This window comes from Hyperolius riggenbachi, chromosome 2, assembly GCF_040937935.1.
Source record: "Hyperolius riggenbachi isolate aHypRig1 chromosome 2, aHypRig1.pri, whole genome shotgun sequence".
Lineage (NCBI taxonomy): Eukaryota > Metazoa > Chordata > Amphibia > Anura > Hyperoliidae > Hyperolius > Hyperolius riggenbachi.
In genome coordinates, this window is record NC_090647.1 from 63,134,883 (window position 1) to 63,160,200 (window position 25,318).

Genomic DNA, 25,318 nt, shown 5'->3' on the forward strand with positions numbered 1-25,318 from the left:
AATCGCTGCCGCTTTTCGCTTCCTTCAGTTATCCTGTTACGGCGTTTTCTGCCAGGGTTTGTGACAAGAAGGAAGTTTAAAAGTTTGTTTTAAGACAATGTAAATGGAATATTTAGTGATTTGATTCTTTTTATTTTTGTTTATTTATTTTAGGACTGAACTGTATGTTTTTTTGTTTTTTTTTACCTTTTGCTTCAGTAAAATAAAATTTACACATTTCAAATAAATATTTTCTAAGATAGTTCCCTGGAGCTCTAGAAACAGCTAAACCGCCTGGAAAACTTAGCAGGAGGAAACTGCTGCTAGGATCCTAAGAGATCTGGGACACTTTTGGGCACTCCGGCCAAAAAATAGGTGTTGCCACACCATAATGTGGGTGTGGTCATGGGAGGAGCCAAATATACCTGAACGTAATAGTGGTCTATGTAGGCCTGCTCAGCAAAATGTTGTTCGAAGCCCCCCTAATCATTGATGCAAAAAATAAAAACGGGGGCGTGCTGGGTTCTGTGTATTACTGTGGTGCCTCTGAGGGGTATACTGGGTGCTGTGGTGCCTCTGTGGGGCATGCTTAGGTCTTGTGGTGACATACTGGAAGCTGTGGAGCCTGCATAGGAAGCATGCATCGTTGTGCGTGTCCTCACCGTTCCTCCCCCCACTTCCCAGCAGAGTAGGACAGTTAGAGGAACTACTCCTCTCCTTCATCCACTCTGGAGAATAAGACACACTAGGAGCTCTAGCTTCTGATTCCTGCTCAGACAACAAGGTGAGAAGCCGAGAAGAGATATCTGCAGAATATGGAGACCAAGTGGCCAAAGGTGAGTACTGCTGCCTGATAGAGATGGCCCGAACCTCCGATTTTCGGTTCACGAACCAGGTTTGTGAACTTCCGCGAAAGTTCGGTTCGCGCGAACTTTCGCGAACCGCAATAGACTGAAAGAGTTGCGTATCAGGTATGTAGGTGGCTGACTCAGACAGGAAGTGACTACAGTGTGACCTTCACTGATAAGAAATTCCAACTATAAAACACTTTCCTAGCCGAAAATGGCTTCTGAGAGCAGGAAAGAGATTAAAAGGGTCAAAAGTTCATAGATTTTAGCTCTGGCCTACTTCAATGAATGTGTCATTGAGCTAAAACAGTTAAAACTTAAAAAGTAGATTTAAACATAAAATAAAACTGTGCAATATCTTAAAAAGTCATTTTTAGGAGAAGGAAGATAGACACAATTGTTTATTTCATTAGTTTATTTTTGCATCGGGTGTCCTTTAAGGAAACCAGGTGAATATCACATTTTATTTTGGCCCTTCTCCTTGGTCTCTTCCAAAAGCAGACAAAAATAAATAAATCAATAGATTCAAGATGGAGTAGGTCCTACAATTACATCCCCGTCTGCAAAGTGTTTTCAGGTTTTCAGATAGCAAAAAAAAAAATGTAATGAATGTCTTCAGTGAGAAATATTATGCAGAGCTTAGCAACGCTGACTTGTAACTTATGATATTATGTAGGATTAGGCGATATAACACAAGCGAGTGGGAGGAAGAGAAGATTAGCATGTGAAGTTCTAATATGGTGCAGTCATCATGGTGTCCCTGTAAAAGTCTGATATCAGGTCATTAAGTTCATACCTCCCGAGGAGATTAATCAGGCAGCGGATTAAAAGCAGCTAGAGTGAGTCATGAATCCAGAGTTCTGATTAGCAGCATTGTTCTAACAGCTCTGTCAATGTATTTTAATTCCCACTACCTCACCTTATTAACACGTTGATAGGTGAGATGATAAGATTCTTGTTTGATGCATTGCTGAAGTTATTAATTGGATAAAATATGATGGATAGGAATGGTAAAGTTCCGCTAAGGACATCTTAAAGGGGTTCTGTGGAGGCTTTAAAAAAACAAAAACGGACACTTACCTGGGGGTTTAATCGACCCCTTACAGCTGTCATGTCCTGCGTCGTCCTCCTACGATCCTCCGTTTCCCTGCCGCCGGCACCGGTCTTTTATTCGCCTAAATAGACAAATAGTGCTCACTCCCGCACACATCATCGGGAGCTTACTGCGCAGGCGCAGTACGAAGTTTTCTTGCACTGCACCTGTGCAGTAAGCCCCCAAAGCCGCAGTTAGAGCAGATGCCAAATTAGACCGGGACCGGCGGTGGGGAACGGCGGATTGTAAAAGGACGGCACGGGACATAACAGCTGCAGGGGGCCGATAGAAGCTCCTGCTAAGTTTCCTTTTTTGTTTTTTTTTTAAACCCTCATAAAATCCCTTTAAAGTAAACCTGAAATAGGGACTTAATTAAAAAATATACATTCCTCTAGCTCCCTCCAGGCTTATCGCTCCTCTGCCTCCTCGTTCGTCTGCAATTGGCCCTGAAAAGTCCTCTGGTCCGGGGCTAGTTGCACATGCGCGACCCAGCCGAGTGCGCTCCCGCCTCGCTCCCATCACCGGGAGCTTTCTGCTCCTGTGCAGAGGAGGAAGTTGAGCGAGCAATCAGGCTGGAGGGGGCCAAAGGAATCCCCAGGTATGTATATTTTTTTATTAGGTCCCCATCTCAAGTACAATTTAACTATGCAAAAGCTTTGTGTACACTTTAACCCTTAAGGAGGCACCGACATATAGAAGAATATACTACTAAGTTATTTAGGATACCAATTTGTATGTTAATTTTCCTGATTTCAGCATTATAAATACTTTCTATATTAATATATTGCTGTATATTGGTATGTAACCCCCACTCCCCCCCAGTGATGCTTATCCTAGCCTATGCAGCCTTCTGCCTCAGAGAATACTGGGAGACCAGGTGTTGCTATTATTATTTAGTATATATAGTATTTATATAGTGTTGACATCTTACACAGCTCTTTACACAGTACATCTAGTCCTATGATAGTCTAGGGCCAATTTAGGGGAAGCCAATTAACTTATCTGTATGTTTTTCGGATGTGGGAGGAAATGGAGTGCCCAGAGGACACCCACGTAGACATGAGGAGAACATAAAAACTCAGTGCAGATAGTGCCCTGGAATGTGAACCAGGGACCCAGCGCTTCAAAGTGAGAGTGCTATTCACAATGCCACCATGCAAAGCTCCCAACTGTAAAACTGTCCCTTTTTCAGATTTAGTTCCCTCTTTGGGAACTAAATCCCCTCTTTCTCTCTCATTATCCCTCATTCGTCCCTTTTCCAGGACTGATGTACAGATCTATGCAAATACACTCACCTAAAGGATGATTAGGAACACCATACTAATACGGTGTTTGACCCCCTTTCACCTTCAGAACTGCCTTAACCTCCCTGGCGGTAAGCCCGAGCTGAGCTCGGGCTATGCCACGCTGGAGGAGATCTCAGCCCCTGGTGGGGCAATTTTCACACTGTAAAGTGCTGTACACACAGCTAGCACTTTGCTAGCCGCGCGTACAGCTTGATCGCCGCCGCTCTGCGGCGATCGCCTGCACGCAGCGATCGCCTGCACGCAGTGGCGCAAGAAGGCCCCCCCCCCCCGCCAGAGCCCTGCGCTGCCCGGACCAATGAGTTCCGGGCAGCACTATGGGCTGGATCGGAGACGTCTGACGTCAGGACGTCGGCTGACGTCCATGACGTCATTCCGATCGTCGCCACGGTGACAGGAGAAGCCAAACAGGGGAGCGCATTATATACACGTTCCCCTGTTTGCTATTGTTGCCGGCGACGATCGAACTAGAGGGACACATGCGCCCTCTAGTGGAGTTTCATGTAGCTACCACTCTGGTAGCTTTACATGAAACATAAAAAAAAAAAATTAAAAATTGGATTTCTGCAATTTTTGCAGAAAAAATAAACCGCCAAGGAGGTTAATTCTATGTGGCATTGATTCAACAAGGTGCTGAAAGCATTCTTTAGAAATGTTGGCCCATATTGATAGGATAGCATCTTGCAGTTGATGGAGATTTGTGGGATGCACATCCAGGGCGCGAAGCTCTCGTTCTATCACATCCCAAAGATGCTCTATTGGGTTGAGATCTGGTGACTGTGGGGGCCATTTTAGTACAGTGAACTCATTGTCATGTTCAAGAAACCAATTTGAAATGATTCAAGCTTTGTGACATGGTGCATTATCCTGCTGGAAGTAGCCATCAGAGGATGGGTGCATGGTGGTCATGAAGTGATAGACATGGTCTGAAACAATGCTCAGGTAGCCCTTGGCATTTAAACTATGCCCAATTGGCACTAAGGGGTCTAAAGTGTGCCAAGAAAACATCCCCCACACCATTACGTCACCACCACCACCAGCCTGCACAGTGGTAACAAGGCATGATGGATCCATGTTCTCATTCCATTTACACCAAATTCTGACTCTATCGAGACTCATCAGACCAGGCAACATTTTCTCAGTACAATAGCACAAATGGAGATGGCACACAAATGGCTTCAGTAGAAAACTGTATTGAATAGCATGCAGAGGCACACACACCTGAGGAAGGGCTCCACCTGAAACATGTTGTGTGTGTGCTTCTGCATGCTGTTCAATACAGTTTTCTACTGAAGCCATTTGTGTGCCATTTCCATGGCAAGGTTGTGCGTGTTGTGGCTTCACAAATGCTTTGCTGCATACCTCGTTTGTAACGAGTGGTTATTTCAGTCAACGTTGCTCTTCTATCCTCTTGAATCAGTCGGCCTATTCTTTTCTGACCTCTAGCATCAACAAGGCATTTTTGCCCACATGGCTTAAATCACCTTTCTTTCCCATACTGACATTCAGTTTGGAGTTCAGGAGATTGTCTTGACCAGGACCACACCCCTAAATGCATTGAAGCAACTGCCATGTGATTGGTTGATTATATTACTGAATTAATGAGAAATTGAACAGGTGTTCCTAATAATCCTTTAGGTGAGTGTATATGTATTTTTCTACTGAAAAGTTTGTTTAATTGACTCCAAGCTTTATCTCCATCCTTTAAATTGATATAAATTCTTATTTTCAAATGTTAATATGAAGAGCACTTTATAAGGATAGAAAGGATTAGTGTGGTTTGAGCTCTAAAATTGCATCTTTTTTTGCTTATGAATTTTTGGTAGTTGGTGTGGCAGGGGCGTGATAAGAGGTGTGGCAAGGATGTGTCTTAAAGTGTACCTCTTTCTCATATCAAAATGTTGGGAGGTATGGTGCTGTTTCAATTTTGCTATTAATTTATGAAGCTTCCTCCCAGAATATCTGCAAAGTGTTGTTGATCCCTTGCTCCACATCTGTGTTTTTAATACTTTTCATGTGGCAAGTGTTTCTCAATGTTTATGTTTTTCTGTTTACATCCTGTATCCAAGTATCCAGTAAGTGATGAAGTCACTTCCTGTGTGGGAAGGTTTATATACCATGTGACTGCATATGTTAATCAGCTTGACTAAAGGGTGGGGACACCCGAAACTGTTGCTGTAGCCGTATAGCTGTTTGAATTAAACTTGTTCAATTAAGAGCATTGTGTTCTGGATTTCTGGATTACTTTGTGAACACAATTGGATGATATGAGAACCCTCTGCTTTGCCTAGACACACTCCCTCAAGTTAGGGATATCTTGTGGAGTTGTTGCTTCATTGAACTTCAATGGCAAAGAGATGCTTCAGAGGTAATGTCCCTGACTAGCAGCCACAAGGTTGCAAGTTCCCCTCCCACCTCCCCTTTGCTGACCACATGAGGGAACAAAAGCAGGTTTGGGTCTCTGAGCTTCTGGGAGGTTTAACCAACTGCCTAGTAGGGTGCAGAATGTGCCAAAAAAACCTTCCTTGTAAATGCATTTTCCTTTGTTGCTGACTTTATACATGCTATTTACACCCACCCCCAGTCTAAAACAGAAGAACTTTTTTTACCTTCACAAACTGCTTTTAAAGAAACCCAAAGGAGTAAGATGTATATTTATACTGCCGTAAATACTATATTTTCCCTGTCATTTATGTGTGAAGAGACACTACTAAAATGACCGTGCAGTTTTTATGTTTAAAGTGCTGGTGGTATGCTCCCAGGAAAATACATTTATTTAGAGAAGAGAGTGTAGGCAGCGCTTCCAAATACAGAAGGCTGCACCTGAGTTGATTTAGCTGCAAAGAAGTGCAGAGCTCCAATGGACTATATTACACAACATGCATTCAAACAGGTACAGCAATGGAGGGCGTTACCTTCAGCAAATAATGTGTGCACAAATCATTTCCTACTAGACTTCCCCCCGGCGTTGACGTGCTCCCTCGGGGAAGACCTAACCACTAACCTTAGGCCCGGTTCACACTTGCGGTTCTCTGCCAAACGGACCGGATGACCTGACCAGATCCGGACCGGATCCGGATCAGAACCGTATGGTTCTGATCCGGATCCGATCCGGATCCGGTCAGGTTGCATCAGGTGTTCATCAGGATGCGATCCGGATCCGTTTGGCAAAAGATAGTAGAAATAGAATAAAAATGTTGGGGTCTGGGAGGTCAGCAGAAGGTGGACCTGTGGAATCAGGCCCTCCGCTGTTTAGCACTCACCTCCACCTCCGACATACTGCCAACATCTCCAGCACGTTTAAAGTCACTGCTGCTCCACTCCAAAATGCTTGCCCATGTGTCCCCATCCAAAATCGCCGCTTCAATACGCATAGGAAGTGGGGTAGAACATCCGGATTTTTAGCCAGTGTGTTGTGCGCTCTCCGGTTCTCATTGGTTTGTATTGGCCGGATGGTGCAGTTCGGCTCCGCTACGGATACGGCTGCCGGAGGAGCCGGACCAAAAAATAGCGCATGTTGGATCTTATGCCGGAGTCCGGATCCGGTCCGGATCCGGTCCGGACGAAACGGACGCATGTGAACAGACGCATAGGCTTTCATTGCTATGCCGTGCGTCCGTTCCGTCCGTTCTGCATGCGGTTCGGCTCCGGCACGGCGATTCCGGACGGCGACCGCTAATGTGAACCGGGCCTAACATTAAAAGCATAACTTACCTGGTGCGGCTTATCATACAATAGTATACACATTTCTTCAAGACAGACAAACAAAAATGACAGCGCTCACAGGCTGCAACTGGCTTATAAACCATCAGGGGCGTGTACAGACCCCCACGGGCTAAATACACGCCTTGAATCCAAATCAGATGCAAAATTGTGCAAATTAAGTGCAAATTTATGTGCTAGTCCCTAATCTAAAATTTGAATGCAGATTGGATGCAGGCTACCACAACAAGTATACTTAGAACATTTTGCATAGAGAAGAGAGTGTAGGCAGCGCTTCCAAATACAGAAGGCTGCACCTGAGGTGATTTAGCTGCAAAGAAGTGCAGAGCTCCAATGGACTATATTACACAACATGCATTCAAACAGGTACAGCAATGGAGGGCGTTACCTTCAGCAGTAATGTGTGCACAAATCATTCCTACTAGACTTCCCCACACACTCCCTCAAGTTAGGGATATTTTTGTGGAGTTGTTGCTCCATTGAACTTCAATCGCGAAGAGAAGCTTTAGAGGTAATGTCCCTGACTAGCAGCCACAAGGTTGCAAGTTCCCCTCCCACCTCCCCTTTGCTGACCACATGAGGGAACGAAAGCAGGCTTAGGTCTCTAAACTTCTGGGAGGTTTAACCAACTGCCTAGTAGGGTGCAGAATGTGCCAAAAAAACTTCCTTGTACATGCATTTTCCTTTGTTGCTGACTTTATACATGCTATTGACACCCACCCCCAGCCTAAAACAGAAGAACTTTTTTTACCTTCACAAACTGCTTTTAAAGCAATATGTGGAGGAACAGGCTGTAAAGAAACCCAAAGGAGTAAAATGTATATTTATACTGCTGTAAATACTATATTTCCCCTGTCATTTATGTATGAAGAGACACCACTATAATGACTATGCAGTTTTTATGTTTAAAGTGCTGGTGGTATGCTCCCGGGAAAATACATTTATTGTTTTCAGAACTATATTTATGCATGGAATGTACTTTTTATGTACACATGCACAGGAAAACTGGAGGTGCGCTGCGCTTTGTCATTTTAAGGCTGAACTCAAGAGACTATCCCAATAAACATTTAGAATACATATGCATATGTGGACTTCCGCTAGCAGAATAGCACTACAAGAACCAGAAGTTCCCTGAAAAACCGCACCACTCAACTCATGAGTACAAAATTGTGAACATCTTTATTAAGTACAAATGAACATAAAAACATTTAAAATCAAGGTCATGGGGCACTCCAAACATCAAACATGATAAATATAAGTATCAATAATCATCCATGACATCCTGCAATGTATCACAATACTGATACATATCTCCTATACTCACACCAATGAGGGAGAGGAGATGATGTATCCCAGATACCAAAGTCCAGCACTATGGCTGATAAAGTGCAAAGTGCATCAGGTGAATGTGAAGCCAACGTGTCATTATAAACAATTAGGATGGGGAATGAAGCATGAAGCCATCCATTGAGGAAACGTGCCAAAGTGTGACAGAGTAGGTGAAGAAGGTGGGGAAACAGACCGGAGGGAAAAGGAAAGGTGATGGTGAAGTAGGAAGGCTGGAGCTTACCGGGGTACAGTGTAGCAGGACCAGGGAAAGGAGTGCGCCCCCGTGAGCGGCCGTCGCGATTCGCTGCCTATAGTATGCAGCTTCGTCTGGGCATAAGGACCTAACTATTCAGCCGGCGTTTATACGTCTATACGTTTATCTGCACACTCCTCATATATTGATTTACTTATATTTTATGGTAATATGGATGGTGCTTGCCCATATACTTTGTTTCTATAGTAATGTGTGACTTTCCGCTAGCAAAATATCGGTAAAATAATTGATATTCTACTAGTTCATTTGCCTAACCCTAACCCAGCCCTGGTGGTGCCTAACCTTAACCACCACTGGTGGTGCATGACCTTGGCCCACTCCTGGTGGTGCCTAACCTTAGCCCCCTTTGTGATGCCTAACATTAAATAACCCGCCCATGCTTAGCCCTAAACCTCCTACCTGCCTAAACCTATTCCCCCCCCAGCTATTTTCATAAAAGGGCACCGGATGCTTCGCGGTCACTACTTGTTGTCTCAGTTTGCATAGCAGGTAGCCCCCGCTATGCTATTTTAATGTCTTCAGTTCCCTTTCTAACGACACTAAACGCCATACGCTTAAGTATTATTTGCCATGATAAGTGTCTATCCCGGTACTTTGTTACAATTATCGCCACCATAGAAATTACCATTATTTACCACACTTAGCACCTAACAGCAGGAAAAGGGGAGCTGGCAGCACCCAATAGAATCACGGACAGCGTGACCGCTGTTTGTATCCGCACTTTGCATAGCGACTTGCCCCAACGCCCTTTTTTCTGCTAAGTGCGGCAATTAACATTCATTTCTATGTCGTCACCCTTTTTACCTGATTCATGGCCTGGTTTGCACAAGGAGTGCTGGCGATGTGGACAACAAAGGCTCCACCTATCACATGCAGAAATGTGAACTAAGATATTCCGTCTAATGCACAATAGCAGTGTCAGTTCACTTAGACACTAGCTGTGGTCGATACTTAGAATATCAGAAGAGTGCTATAAACAATTATCTGCTATCAGCTTTGTAACAGTGATTTTAAGGACGTTTTTAGTGTTTCTCTCTGGCTGTCCTTCAACAATCCCTCTCTCCTTCCTAATGCTTAGTCCTGACACCCATCCCAATATTCATCCCTTCGTGACATGTATTCCAGCTTGCACCAAGTAGACGCATATTGCTGATAATATGCAGTGGCTGAAGAGCAGTGGCCAACCGTTCCGGCTCTATAACCGGCGGTGTCACGTTTGGTGGGAATCAGCAGGGCCGGATTTACACTTCAGGAGCTCCCTAAACGCCGCCCCTCAAGACAGCTCCTACCTCCAATCCCGCCCTTTATTTTCTTATATCACATAAAGAGACAAATGAACATGAACCTAGCAGTGGTGTAATTCGCAGGGTGGGCCTGCGCAGAAAAATCTTGGATTAAGCCCCCTCCACTTTAATAATAATAATAAAAATGATAATAATTATATACTGTATGTGTGGCCCTATATACAAGACAAAACAGGCTACACACATCGGGGACTGCGCTACACCTGATCGGGGGCTACACACAAATAAGTCACCACCTTAAAGTGACTCTGTAACAAAAATTACAACGTTTTTTCTACCTTCCTACAAGTTCCTAAACCTATTCTAATGTGATCTGGCTTGCTGCAGCTCTTTCTACTATAACCATCTCTGTAATAAATCAATGTATCTTTCCCCTGTCAGACTTGTCGGCCTGTGTCTGGAAGGCTGCTAAGTTCTTCAGTGTTGAACTGTTCCTCTATGCACACTCCAGTGTGTGTTTTATTTACATAAGCCAGAAGCTTCTCTGCTATCTTATCAGTGATAGAAGAGAGGAGGCTGTGAAAGGAGCTGGTCTGTCACATACTGAGGAATTAATGACATAGGCAGAGCTGTCTGCAGGAAGCCTGTAATGTTCAGTGCATGAGAGATGCTGGGGACAGAAGGTAAACACACACAAGTGATCTCTTGAGATTCAGAAGTAAGTCTGTATACAGCCTGCTTGTGTATGGATGTATTTTCTATGTGTGGACATACTGTACATCAATCTACTTCCTGTTTTGGTGGCCATTTTGTTTGTTTATAAACAAACTTTTTAAAACAGTTTTTGACTACTTTTAATGCGGCGGGGAGCGGTGAAATTGTGTCAGAGGGTAATAGGAGATGTCCCCTAACGCACTGGTATGTTTACTTTTGTGCGATTTTAACAATACAGATTCTCTTTAAATTGCCTCAAGCCCACCTGCCACCAATAATAGAAGAGCAGGCGGCAAATGGCAGTGTGTGTGGCCAGAGTGCACAGCTGATCTGCGCTGCAGCTGGTGCGGTGCAGTGCAGGGACAGAGGGAGGTGGCTGCAATACCCACACCGCCCACTACGCTACTTTACTTTCACAGTAGGCACTGATTAAGCCTAGGATCTCCTCCCTTAACTACGTGCCTGTGGCTGCTGGACTGGAGGCGGGTGGTGAGTGATATCGCCCTCTGGCTTTGCTGAGAGAGAGGGCATTTGGGAAGAGACACCTGTAGGCACACGCCTATAGTGCCTTATGGTAAATCTGGCCCTAGGAGTCAGCCATACACTGTAGTTGATATCTGAAACATGGCCATGTGCTAACTGAACACTGATACCCAAATGTTCCATCTTTCTTTGGCTTCCCCCTTTCTCCATGGTAAGGTAAAATTCTGGGCATCCCATCTTGGGCTTCATTCCATAACATTGCTTGTGCCACCCTTGTCATCTGGTCAAATGCACTTTACAGGACTAAGGCAAACCTAAACCATATAACACCTTTCTGTAGCCGTTACTCGAAGAATGTAGTCAACTGAATTGAGCAAACAGCATTATACCATCTATGATAGCCTGGGTTTATATTCCACTATAAATTCAGACATAATGAGACAATCGTTTAGGAGAAACGTGGAGCAATTGTGAACCTAATTAACCATTATTAGCACCTGCCAGGTGGTTGTTAGACTGATCAGGTTGACATAGTTATGGTAATCAGGGGTATTAATTTAGGTGTAAACAAATTACCATCCCAGGTGACTAGCGTCTCATATTTCCGTGAAGAACAATGGCGGTGCACATGGATGGAGGATTGCAAATGAAATATGAGGACTGCTCAGTGAAAATCGAGTGTTGCTGCACATTGGAGTTTGCAAACTGAATAGTTGAGCTGGGTTTTGCACAATAAATAATTGAACTGCTGCCCATGACACTGGTAAAAGCACATTTAAAGTGCTCCTGAATTCAGAACTTCCCCTCTGCCCTAAAAGATAAGCAACAGCATAATAACCTTTGCTACAGCTGATACAAATCCTGCAATAAATCTGCACTGTGTCCACTTCCTGCTTTCATGAAAGCAGACATAGGGTTAACATCCTCTGTTTACAAATTAGCTGCTTTGCTGAGGCAACCAGTTGACACAGCTGAGATATCAAATTACACCTGCAATTAGTCACAGATAAGGGGGAATTAGACAGGATAAACTATCTAAATACATACAGAGTGCATTTCTCTACATTTTCATTCTGTCATGTGCAAGAGTTCGGGTCCACTTTAACAGTATCTGTTTCTGCATATGGAGGAGGGGCCTACTGTACATGGGCTTTGTATGTAGAAGAGGGGGTTTCATATTAGATATAGCCGATTAGCCGTTGGCGCTCTTAAAAAAGGGGATATAAATGGGGTGAGGGCTGTTACTGCACATAAAGGTGACCTGCTGGACAGATAACACTATTCATAGGGGTTGTAGAAGAAAGGGGGCTTTACATTTACACACAGAGCCGGGCCGAGGCAGAGGCGAGAGAGGCTCCAGCCTAGGGGCGCAGTGTAGGAGGGGGCACACAACTCCCTCAGCTATCATTCCCCTATTGTATTTGAAGCATAGAGAAATAAGAAAAGGGCGTATATGGCAGTGACTGCAAGCCATATAACTAGAGATTAAGGTGTTGGGGGGCCCTGGGGCACCTCTTAGTGTAATAGCAATCAGTGTCTGACGGCTGGGGAGGGAGGGGTGGGGGGGGGCACATTTTGTTGTCTCAGCCTTGGGTGCTGGAGGACCTTGTCCCGGCTCTGTTTGCACAAGTGTGGGCTGCACATTACCATTATACATGAGAGAGGCCGCTTCATTAGAAACGGGGCTACTGCAGCACTTGGTTAACACATGATAGGCTTTGACACATAGGGGCTGACAGAGCAGGGTCATCCACCAGGCAACCTAGGCAGGTACTTGGGGCCTAGAGGGTGTCAAGGGGCCCAAATACCACCTTCTTTAACCTCTATTTACTTCAGCTTACCCAAAGGACCACAAAGGCGTCTTAAATCTGCTACCTTGCCCATGGCCCCACTACATATTAATCCATCTCTGAGGGCTGCACATGATATTGGCGGATGCTATAAACGGCGCTGTACATGCATAGAGAAGTTTTCTCTACAGGAAATGCTGGATGATACTGTTTTTTATTTTTTTGAAATTACCAAATTTGCAGGTGAATTGAATGAATACAAATTGACACATCCAAATACAAGGCACTTGCAGGCCAGATGCAGTAAACTGCATAAAGTTGCAGGCTGTGCACGGCAATTTCACCTTTACTGCCGCAGGTGGAGCACCGCTCCCTCGCACGGTTACCATAGCAACACGCACCTTACCACGGTAACGTGTGTGTGGCAATGACAGGTTAATAGGTGGTGCTCCACCGGCAGTAGTAACAGTAAAATTGCCATGTGCTCCCTGTGCACAGCAACTTTGTGCACTTTATTTCATCTCGCTCTTGAAACATCTTATATACATTTTACAAGATAATTATACTGTAGAAAGCTGTTGAGACATAAGTGTACACTGCTTCACTCACAATGCAGGACAAATGTTTCTGTGGCTGGCTGCTACAAAGGTCACTTCAAACAAACAAGTCGTAGGCTTAAAGGAATTCCAAAGCGAATAGTGTAAAATAGATTTTACTCACCTGGGGCTTCTTCCAGCCCACAGTAGCCGTCTCCTGCCCTCGCCACAATCCCGTTCCTCCTCGATGTTCCGCTGGCCACCTGTGAAGATCGCCACCCCACCTGCGGGATCGTGATGTTCAAGGGTGGCCAGAGGGACACCGAGGAGAACCGGGGGTGTGGCGAGGGCACAAGACGGCTAAAGTGGGCTGGAAGTAGCCCCAGGTGAGTAAAATCTGTTTTACACTATTCACTTCGGAAGTCCTTTAAGGAAAAGGAAAAAAAAAACAAGATGGTAGAGATGTGTTCCGGGTAGGAGGCTAATGCCTGGAAGTCCAGTGTTCCCATATATCAGAGGTGCCCACACTTTTTCGGCTTGTGAGCTTCTTTAAAAAAAATATAATCTACCTATGTCAGTGCTGGTCGTAATGGAAAAATATATGCTTGATCATTACGCGTAATTTTACGCTATTACGCATTACGCAATTACGGTTATGGCGTAGGAAATTATCTACGGTTTACCACTGTAATTAAGCGTTAACTTACGCAGTTACACGTAAGGATACCGTAATGTAGGCGCTTACGCTACGATGTTACGCGTAGTGCCGTAATACCCATTAATGCATACTTTTTGACCCAGATGGACGATGTGTACGCAATAGCCGTCAATGTGACAGCTATTGCGTACACATCATTCGTATGCGTACGCTTATATACTGAAGGGCGGGAGAAGATACTATTGGTTGCTTAGGATGTTGACTGATTGGCTACTCTTAGAAAAGGGGAGTTTTTACGTTAGTAATTACGCGTAAAATTACGTGTAAGTTTTCGTAAGATTACTCATACCTAGCAATTACGGTAGACAGCGTAATTACGATACCACTTTACTGCTTACGCGTAAATAATTACGCGTAAGACCGTAAGTTACGCGTAGCGCTTACGCGTAAATTTGTATTGAATTACGATGCGTAATTACGCTAATGCGTAATTTCGGCCCAGCACTGACCTATGTACAATTGTAGAAGCACACTTGTATATACAGAATGGAAAAAGTAGTGGGGTCGGGATCTACCATGAAGTCCTTTGTGATCTACCGGGTGATCACATTCTACCTAATGGGCACCCCGGCCATATATGAATAAACTTCCTTTCACCATTTTGTTTCTATACAAAGTAGACCAATTTCTTAAATAGAGGGATTGGTATACTCTTTGTCTCCCCTCGCCAATGGTTGGACAGCCAGAAGCCATCCCTTTGATAACAATAAGGACATACAATTCCTGTTTCTATAAGGTGTACTATCCATATCATCGAAGATATCCCCAAGAAGGCACATTGGGGAAGATTTGATAACTGGACATACTATTTGGTTGTGTAAGAAGGCCCCTATTTGTCTCCAATACTAGTTCTCAATTGTAGGGCAATCCCAATTCAGGTGGAAAAAGCCCGGGGTGGGTGGATTATTGGTGTTATGGTGGATACAAGTTCAAGGGAGCACTATGAAATTTCTGCGAGGGTGCCCCCGGGTTTTAGGTATGTTCCTAGGCACTTGGGTTTTGCACATGGAAGAAGGATCTTGTTATATGTGGAGGGCGGGGGAACACATATTGGGCAGGTGAGTACAAGACAGTGGACACTTGACCTTGGGGGCGGGAAATGCTATAAAACTGGATGAAAGCGGACTCCCTCAGAGAAAAAAGTAACCTTTCTTTGGATAGAAAAATTCCTCATACCAGCTTGTTATATATACTTTGGCATTCTTTATTATGTTTTTTCTCTAAAAAGTGTTGACTTACACAACTCTTCTAATCTTTTATGCGCTTTTGATAAATTCAATCTTGCCAGACATCAATAAAATCGTTTCATACAAGATATCAAACGTCTGCACGAACGATTAGAGACTAGAAATCCTATGTTTTCTCCTATAGGTCCTAACCCCTAACAATATCTAACGCTTTGTGGTTTTTTTTTATTTGCCTCCACATTAAGGAGCATCCTAATTCATTTCCTTATCATCACATAATAGCCTAGAAGCGTTACAGTTCTGATAACAATTTCTACACCGGGCTCAGCAGAGCACGCTGTTTAATCTCATTACATCAGTACTATTTTTTTTATCATGGATGGAAGCTTCAAATGACGCTGATAGGAACACATTACAGCTTTGCAGAATAAACAGTAGAGACATACAGGATGATAACATTGTTGGCTTGTACTGTTAGGGGTCCTGGGTGAACTAATAGCCACGTGCAGACGCTTCTGGCAATCAAGACAATGGACTTGATTCACTAAACCGTGCTAACTCATAGAATGACCGCTCTGGCATTTTTGCACGTAATAGTGGGTGCAACTTCTCAATTGTGCACGCAAATTCACTACTGCACGCGGAAATTCACGATTGCGCACGAAAACGCATGCAAAACGCTAGCTCGGCCGTGCCATGAGATGACGGTTTAGGGAATTAGGCCCAATAAGTTATCTGTGATCAGCACAGTGGTGTAGTGGTTAGCACTTCTGCCTTGCAACGCTGGGTCCCCGAATTGAATCCCATCAGGGGCACTATCTGCATGGAGTTTGTATGTTCTGTCTGTGTGGGTTTCCTCTGGGCAGTGCACTCTGGTTTCCTCCCACATACCCAAAACATACAGATAAGTTTATTGGCTTCCCCCTAAATTGGCCCTAGACTAGGATACATACACTACACAATACATACATAGACATATGATTATGGTAGGGATTAGATTGTAAGCTCCTCTGAGGGACAGTTAAGGGACACAACAATATACTCTGTACAGCGCTGAGGAAGATGTCTGTGCTTTATAAAAGCTAAAGAATAATATTAATAATCTGATCATTTCAGGTGGCAGTGTGCTGCTGGGCAGGGACAGTTGATGATGGCTCCTGGGCGTGGTCGACCACTTGGGATGGTCAGAAATGCTGATTTCTGATTCTGGAGAAATTACATTTCCCTATCAAGCATTATATATTTTCTCATGGAGAAAAGAGGGGTGAAAGACAGAATGTGTAGAGTCAAGTTTGGATCCAGTGGCATTGCTTTCAATTCGTATTAAAGAAGACTTCTGCAAAGTTCCCAGTTTATCAACGCTATTAGTTTTTAGATCCTATACCCTAATCTCCACCACAGTATTTATTTATAGCTAAGTCCCTGCTTGAACGGGTGACTGGAAATGTCTACCTAACTTTGGTTGCCCCAGAAATTATTTTTGCAAAGTAGAGCATCTGAGGCTGAAGAAACCATGAAACACTTGAGAGCCAAAACAGAGATGGAGTCCAAGAACAAGGCCAAAGGTCAAAACCGGATACTGAGGAAAACCTCATTTTCCGAGGTCAGACAAACTCAAATTCAGGAACAAGCCAAGGATCAAACCACAGAAGATGAGGCAGCCAGGTGGAAAAAACAGTGGTCAGGCAAAGGCCTAGTCACAATGAAGTTCAGAGTTCAGAGTTCACTACAGAGTTCTCTACAGTCAGTAATCCAAACAGGTCAAACAAGGTCGCAATGAGAGATTAATCCAATTCACTTAGCAGCTAACACTCCAGAACTAACGATCTGGGCAAGGTGCACAGGACATGGCAGAGCTTCATTGGTGCTGGGATTAATCAGGTGAGACAATAATTCCCAGAAGCCAAAGCAACAGAGTGGTCACTCACAACACTACATTCAAATATCCCTCCAGCGGAAAGAATTAGATGGGAATGTGGCCATGTGCACACTTGAATGGCCTTTGGAGACACTGTGCCAGCCTGAAAAGGAAGTTGTCTGTTCGGGCTGATCAAGGATGAGCCATATGCACATCGTTGGAGCGCTGGAAGGCTGCGTAAGTACACAACAGTTTTTAAGCCCCAAAATTAAAACTGAAGACACAGTAACCACCTCCCCTCCTTTTGATTACTGGTCAGTATCAAAATAATGGTATCACTATAATCCAGCCTTCAAGCTGGATAATATGGCTCTATAAAGCCAATAAGTAATGGATATTCAATAAACCATTGGTTCTAGTTGTACTCCTGACTTACAAAGGTATGGACACCCTGTGGTGCGTCATATAATCCCTCAGTGCAGGAGCCATGTCCTCCAGCCCACTGCTTATTATGCGAGGAGCAGATGATTGGTTGTAACAGCCATGCCCTCCAGTAGATTAAAGAAACAAGGTTAATGGCCTGTGAGTCATGCCCCTGGTAGAAGACACTTTGTGAAGTCAAGCCATTATGATGACAGAATGGTCCTCCCCAAGAAGAAGGAACCCTTCACTTAAGGAACCCAGATGGATATCACGGCACCATATCTGAATTTATGCCAAGTATTCTATGAGCATTTCTATTCATTTCTTTTTTATGGGGAACACAAGATGAGGTTAAGATGGGGGGGGGGGGGGGTGGATACTATTTGAGGTTTGTGAAAGGTGGGCCAATGCTGGAAAAAAAAGTCAAGTTTTGACATCTCTTTTCTCACTTGAAGTACTTTTCGGTAAACAAATAATATTATATAGTTTAGTTGAAAGAAGGTCATGGCTGGATAACTCATGTAAAACGTTTTGCGTGTCAGAACCAAGGACTGGCTGAAATTGCTCGGTACTGTTTTCTATTGTACAAAAGCTGAATAACACGGTGGTTCTTCATAACATAAATAACACAACAAATGACATTCACAGTGTAAAATGCAATTCAACATTTCCACAGTACAGTACTACATTTCAAGAGTCAGCAGGCATTGCACAAAGTTTCTCAAGGACCCTGATCAGAGCAGAACAAAATTCACAACTATGCCAAGCAAGAACAGAACAGAATCGGAAGTAAAGTTTTCACACATAGGCCTTGATTCACTAAGCAGCACTAAGCCGGTTAGTGTGCCTTATCACTTAGTGTGCACAAACTACAGCGCTAACCTTTTCTGAGGTTAGTGTGCCTTATCTGAGGTTAGTTAGTGTGCCTTATCTGAGTTAGTGTGCCTTATCTGAACTTGGTGCCCCTTAAAGGATACCACAACTGACATGTGGCATAATGAGATAGACATGGGTATGTACAGTGCCTAGCACACAAATAACTATGCTGTGTTCCTTTTTTTCTTTCTCTGCCTGAAAGAGGTAAATATTAGGTATGTAAGTGGCTGACTCAGTCCTGACTCAGACAGGAAGTGACTACAGTGTGACCTTCACTGATAAGAAATTCCAACTATAAAACACTTTCCTAGAAGAAAATGGCATCTGAGAGCAAGAAAGAGATAAAAAAGGGGGAAATTCTTATCAGTGAGGGTCACACTGTAGTCCCTTCCTGTCTGAGTCAGGACTGAGTCAGCCACTTACATACCTGATATTTACCTCTTTCAGGCAGAGAAAGAAAAAAGGGAACACAGCATAGTTATTTGTGTGCTAGGCACTGTACATACCCATGTCTATCTCATTATGCCACATGTCAGTTGTGGTATCCTTTAAGTAGCTTTGTGCACACTAAAAGATGCACAATGTTACATCGCGCACTGCACAGCGCACAGCACGCACAGCGTAATGCATCGATCTTTGCGCGCGGTGCAACGATAATGTTGCACCAGCTATACTGTATATGATGCGACCATAAGGTTGCATAGGATGTGACGATAACGGTGCACTGATGCGCCGTTTAGGTCGCATCCTATGTGACCTTAAGGTTGCAACATGTACAGTATAGCAGGTGCAATGTTATCATGCAGTGCGCGATGTGGCTTTGTGCATCTTTTAGTGTGCACAAAGCTACTTAAAGAGGAACTCCAGTGAAAATAATTTAATAAAAAAAAAGTGCTTCATTTTTACAATAATTATGTATAAATGATTTAGTCAGTGTTTGCTCATTGTAAAATCTTTCCTCTCCCAGATTCACATTCTGACATGTATTACATGGTGACATTGTTACTGTGGGCAAGTTATGTAGCTGTTTCTAGCTGCTCTGGCTGTTACAGACAGCTTTAAACAGCCATTTCCTGTCTGTGAACATTGTTACATTGTGGCAGTTTGCCCAGAGTACCGCGGTATTCAGAGCCTCTTGTGGGAGGGGTTTCAGCACAAAATTAGTCACACAGCGCCCCCTGATGGTCTGTTTGTGAAAATCATTCAATTTCTCATGTAAAAGGGGGTATCAGCTACTGATTGGGATAAAGTTCAATTCTTGGTTGGAGTTTCTCTTTAAGGGGCACTAAGTTCAGATAAGCCACACTAACCTCAGATAAGGCACACTAACCTCAGATAAGGCACACTAACTTCAGATAAGGCACACTAACCTCAGATAAGCCACACTAACCTCAGATAAGGCACACTAACCTCAGATAAGGCACACTAACCTCAGATAAGGCACACTAACCTCAGATAAGGCACACTAACTTCAGATAAGGCACAGTAACCGGCTTAGCGCCCTTTAGTGAATCAAGCCCATTGGGTCCAATTCAATTCACTTTTTCTCCCAAATTTTTTTTTCTCCTTAATTTTCTCCTTGATATTTCCACATCTTATCAATAAATTGCCTTTTAAGCCATCTGCAAACAAGAAAATACTCAGAATAATTTTGACAGTAATTTTCACCTTTTGAAGCTGAAGATATCCTGGGAGAAAAGTTAGGAGAAAAATAAATTGAATCGTGCCCATGATGCTCAAAACTTGGATTTGTAATATTATCTTTTGACCAATCAAATTGTTTTATGCACGGTCTTGCAAAGACTGAAGTCAGGCGTCCTGTCATTGCTATGTATTTGCATGTGCAGCTTCAATGCTTACTGTAAGAGAAGGCCTCGTTGTTGTTAACCTTACCATGGTGTTGTGATATGCTTCATTTTTGTGCTGTGTTCTGGAAAGTGTTTTGGGAAAACCAGAGAGCAGTTACATGAACAGAGAGATATAGATTATTATTTATCTTGTACAGCAAAACTTGTATGTTTCCCATTGATGGAAAAAAAAGTATTTTTTCATGTAATACTAAATACATTACTTAAAATGCTGTTCTTTCTTACAGATCTCGGAAATTTTAGCGGTCGTGTACGAAGTGCGGTCTCTGTGAGAGAAGGACAAGGAGTGGTCCTAATGTGCTCCCCACCCCACCATTCACCAGGTAAACTCATTTCTATGCTTTATGCTTTCTAAACTGCCGAATTTGTGAAAGCCCGTGGTGACGGACAAGGCCAGTTCTAGCTCCAGTGGGTCCTCAGGGCAAAAATACCCTGACCACCCCCTTAACTGTTGTTAGACCCCTCTCTCCCATTCTCCCTCTGACTTATGCTACTGGCCCTCCCCACCAAGTATAAATGGTCAGCTGTGCTCCCTAGTTTTAGGTAGTCTCTCCTCTAGCATAGATGGCCAGAAGTGTTCCCCAGGATTAGGTAGCCCCCTCCAGCATTGATAGCCAAATGTGCCCTCTAGGATTATTCAGCTCACCATGTGCCCAGCTCACCAGGGGTGTACTGATACATACGCAATTACCATCCTCCCATGTTCAAACACTCCCTTCCCCCATAGTGATTCCTTATAGATGTTTTGGCCACCATGACTCCCCAGAGATGTGAAGAGAAGGACTTGCACTGAGAAAGGTAGCTGACTACTGTGGTAGGGGTAAACCGCTCGGAAGCTTACTGGCTGGACCCCTCCCAATTTGCTTCTCCCTCTTTTTGTTTACCCCCTGGATCTGGGGGAGAGGGGAGGCAGCTTCCCCTAGTAGATATGCTTTTGCTTTGGAAATGCATAATAACAAATCAGGTCCAGCTAGTAATAAGTGTACCTTCCAACATTATGAGATAAGAAAGATGGACACTTAAAGACACGCCCATGCCACATCTCTAACCACGCCCCACTGCAGCCCTAGCCATTCATATCACAAAGAATTCAGAATCAAAAGATGTTGTTTTGTTATACAAACCACACTGGTCCTTTATATTATCATTAGTTGTGCCTCATTTTAATATTTGACAATAGGAAATAGATCAATTTAATTGATGGGAATAAAGTTTTGACACAATAAACACATTGTTCAGTAGAAAAATACATATATTAACATCAGTCTTTCATAAGGATACATGAGGAAGAAAGAGGGACAGTGGGATTTGGTTCCCAAAGAAGAACAATCTCTCAAAAAGAGGGACAGTTGCAAGACCGAATTCATACTTTTTGATCCCCTAGGCCAAGTATGTGCCTCCCCTTTCATGTGCAGCCCCCTATTCCATGTGTATCATCCATGTACAGCAGCCCCTCCTATTCCATGTGCAGCCCCCTCTTCCATATGTATCATCCATGTACTGCAGCCCCTCCCATTCCATGTGCAGCCCCTCTTTCATGTGTGTCATCCATGCACAGCAGCCCCTCCCATTCCATGTGCAGTCTCATCTTCGACGTGTATCCTCCATGTACTGTAGCCCCTCCCATTCCATGTGCAGCCCCCTCTTTCATGTGTAACATCCATGTACTGCAGCCCCTCCCATTCCATGTGCAGCCTCTCTTCCATGTGTATCATCCATGCACAGCAGCCCCTCCCATTACATGTGCAGCCCCATCTTCCACGTGTATCCTCCATGTACTGTAGCCTCTCTCTTTCACAAACAGCTTCCTTGGGCATCAATTTCCCCTTTTCAGGTATTGCTCCCAATGTTCAGCCTCTTCTTTTACATGTAGCAAAACTTGGGTTGCAGCCACCTAAGGCCCGGGCCTGTGTAGCCTTCCCAGAAATCCAGTCCTGGACAATTAGGATCTATGTAATAATAGGCCATTTTTTGTCTAATGATGTATAGCTAACAGTTGTAATGTGTGATCTTGGTTTTAGTTTCACACCTTCAGACATTTTTGTTTCTGTTATTTTTGTGTCGTTGCGACATTTGAGCTCTATGGCTTCTACTGCTTGACTGAAATAAAAAAGGCCTTTCAGAGTAATACATTGAAACGAATAGACACGTAAAGGTAGCACATTTGAATCTGCCGAACACCATGTCCCATAGATAGCTCTGCCAGTGCAGGCCAGCCAGGCTTCGAGCATTACAGCTTTGATAGAATTTAATATATTCAAGACAAGTGTTCATGCCAAGATGTGAGAAATGGAAAGGTTGAGGAGTTAATTGAGATAAAGGAACTGGAGAACAGCAGAACAATATTGTACTTGAATATCAAGCGAGTAGAGGGTATTGCAAACTACAAGAGATGATCCTCTGCTCCTGATGGAAAATGCATGTTTTATTATTGCTTTGCTGATCCTGCTGTGCTGTATTAAGAGTGGATAAGGAGAACCAGCCGTGTCTGTCTAGCACAAGTCACCATTCACAGGAGGGGGGTAAACAGAGCCAACCTTGGCTAGCACTGGTCATTAGGGATGCTCACCATGTTCCGCGGAATTCATTTTTCCGCGATTCCGGACGGAATTTGGAACGGAATTGCCTTAGCGTTATAGCGGAAATTCCGCGGAACGATGCGTAATTCCGGCGGAATGCGGATTTTTGTAAGCCAATCACAAGGAAGCCCCTAGAAGAAGTTTAAAGTGAAAACAACAGGATTTCTTCATGAAAATCGGAATTTCTGCACCAATCAGAGGCTTACAAAAACCACCGCCAGGTCCTATAGCTTACGCGACACCTCCTGCGGTGCCAAAACAACTGCAATGGGACCACCGCCAGGTGCCATAGCTTACGCGACACCTCCTGTGGCGCCAAAATGACCGCCATGAAACCACCGCCAGGTCCCATAGCTTACGTGACACCTCCTGTGGTGCCAAAACGACCGCCATGGAACCACCGCCAGGTCCTATAGCTTACGCGACACCTCCTGCGGTGCCAAAACAACTGCAATGGGACCACCGCCAGGTGCCATAGCTTACGCGACACCTCCTGTGGCGCCAAAATGACCGCCATGAAACCACCGCCAGGTCCCATAGCTTACGTGACACCTCCTGTGGTGCCAAAACGACCGCCATGGGACCACCACCAGGTCCCATAGCTTACGCTACACTTCCTGAGGTGCCAAAACGACCGCCATGGGACCACCGCAAGGTCCCATGGTGTAAGCAACACCTCCTGTGGTGCCAAAACCACCGCCATGGGACCGTCGCTAGGTCCCATGGCTTAAGCGACACCTCCTGCAGTGCCAAAACGACCACCATGGGACCACTGCTAGGTCCCATGGCTTAAGCGGAACCTCCTGCGGCGCCAAAATGACCGCTATGCAGTGGTGCTCACCGCCAGGTCGTGATCACGCTTACGCGTGGATTCACAACCATTTTGACGCATTCCGCCTCGGACACAAAAATCCGTGAATAGATTTTCAACCACGAAAATCTACTTCGGCTTCGCGTGAATGCGGACAGAAATCCGCATTCACGCTCGTGAAACCCGGTGCTGAAGTCGTGGTTTGCGGAAATGCGTCAAACTATGCGGAAGTGACACATTGCAGGCCAATCAGAGTGCCCCAGCCAGGCCCTAGCAACCAATCACAGGAGGGGAGCTATGCCCTCCCCTCCTGAATATAAAGCGGCGGCCATGATGGAAAAGCTCTGTCCTTGTTAGACTGTGGTGCTGAGAGGATTATCTCCAGGCCATTGATGTTTGAGCAAGTGCATTTATTGTGTTAAAAACAAAGCGTTTTTTTTGCTAACACTGCTCTTATACTGTACACAGTTAGCTAGTCAGTGAGTGATTGCTGTAGTTAGTTGTAGTCAGTGTAGTGTAGTGGGAGTGTGGGAGTCTAGTGATTATTTAACTGTGTGTAGTGCTGTGCAGGCAGGTTCAGTGCTGCAGTGTAGTGGGAGTGGGGATTATCTGTGTGTAGAGTGCAGGCAGGCAGGTTAGTGCAGCTGCAGTGTTCACTTGTATATTCCAGTGACAGTTATACACTTGTACTATTTGAAGGCAGCCAGTCACACCGCCGGCGCCGCCACTCTCTGCCAGCGCTGTTCATTCATTCTGTCAGTGACCTTGTGCCATGCCCAGTGCCCACTGCTCGCTCGCTCGCTGGCATATGAGCATCTCATTACACAGTGTGACATCCTTGTGTGCCCACTGCATCCTTCAGTGACCTAGTTGTATATCCAGTGCCCACTGCTGTGCCCACTGCATCCTTCAGTGACCTTGTACTGTGGCCACTGCATCCTTCAGTGACCTAGTTGTATATCCAGTGGCCACTGCTGTGCCCACTGCATCCTTCAGTGACCTTGTACTGTGGCCACTGCATCCTTCAGTGACCTAGTTGTATATCCAGTGCCCACTGCTGTGCCCACTGCATCCTTCAGTGACCTTGTACTGTCCCCACTGCATCCTTCAGTGACCTTGTACTGTGGCCACTGCATCCTTCAGTGACCTTGTACTGTGCCCACTGCATCCTTCAGTGACCTAGTTGTATATCCAGTGCCCACTGCTGTGCCCACTGCATCCTTCAGTGACCTTGTACTGTGGCCACTGCATCCTTCAGTGACCTAGTTGTATATCCAGTGCCCACTGCTGTGCCCACTGCATCCTTCAGTGACCTTGTACTGTGGCCACTGCATCCTTCAGTGACCTTGTACTGTGCCCACTGCATCCTTCAGTGACCTAGTTGTATATCCAGTGCCCACTGCTGTGCCCACTGCATCCTTCAGTGACCTTGTACTGTGGCCACTGCATCCTTCAGTGACCTAGTTGTATATCCAGTGCCCACTGCTGTGCCCACTGCATCCTTCAGTGACCTTGTACTGTGGCCACTGCATCCTTCAGTGACCTTGTACTGTGCCCACTGCATCCTTCAGTGACCTTGTACTGTGCCCACTGCATCCAGTGATTCATTACTAGCAACATGTCTGGCAGGGTTTCGCGGGGTGAGAGGAAAGGGAGTTCAATTGCCTCAGCCACTTCTGGG

The 25,318-nt window shown here is 44.7% G+C and overlaps 1 protein-coding gene across 2 annotated transcripts in view; it reads left to right on the forward strand.

The window, feature by feature from the left end:
• CNTN5 (contactin 5) overlaps positions 1-25,318 on the forward strand; it is a 1,437,092-nt gene that overhangs the window by 881,747 nt on the left and 530,027 nt on the right. For both annotated transcript variants that reach the window (XM_068266844.1, XM_068266845.1), the window contains exon 8: positions 20,475-20,570. In XM_068266844.1, the coding sequence (XP_068122945.1) occupies positions 20,475-20,570 (96 nt within the window). The remainder of the gene's footprint in view (positions 1-20,474; positions 20,571-25,318) is intronic.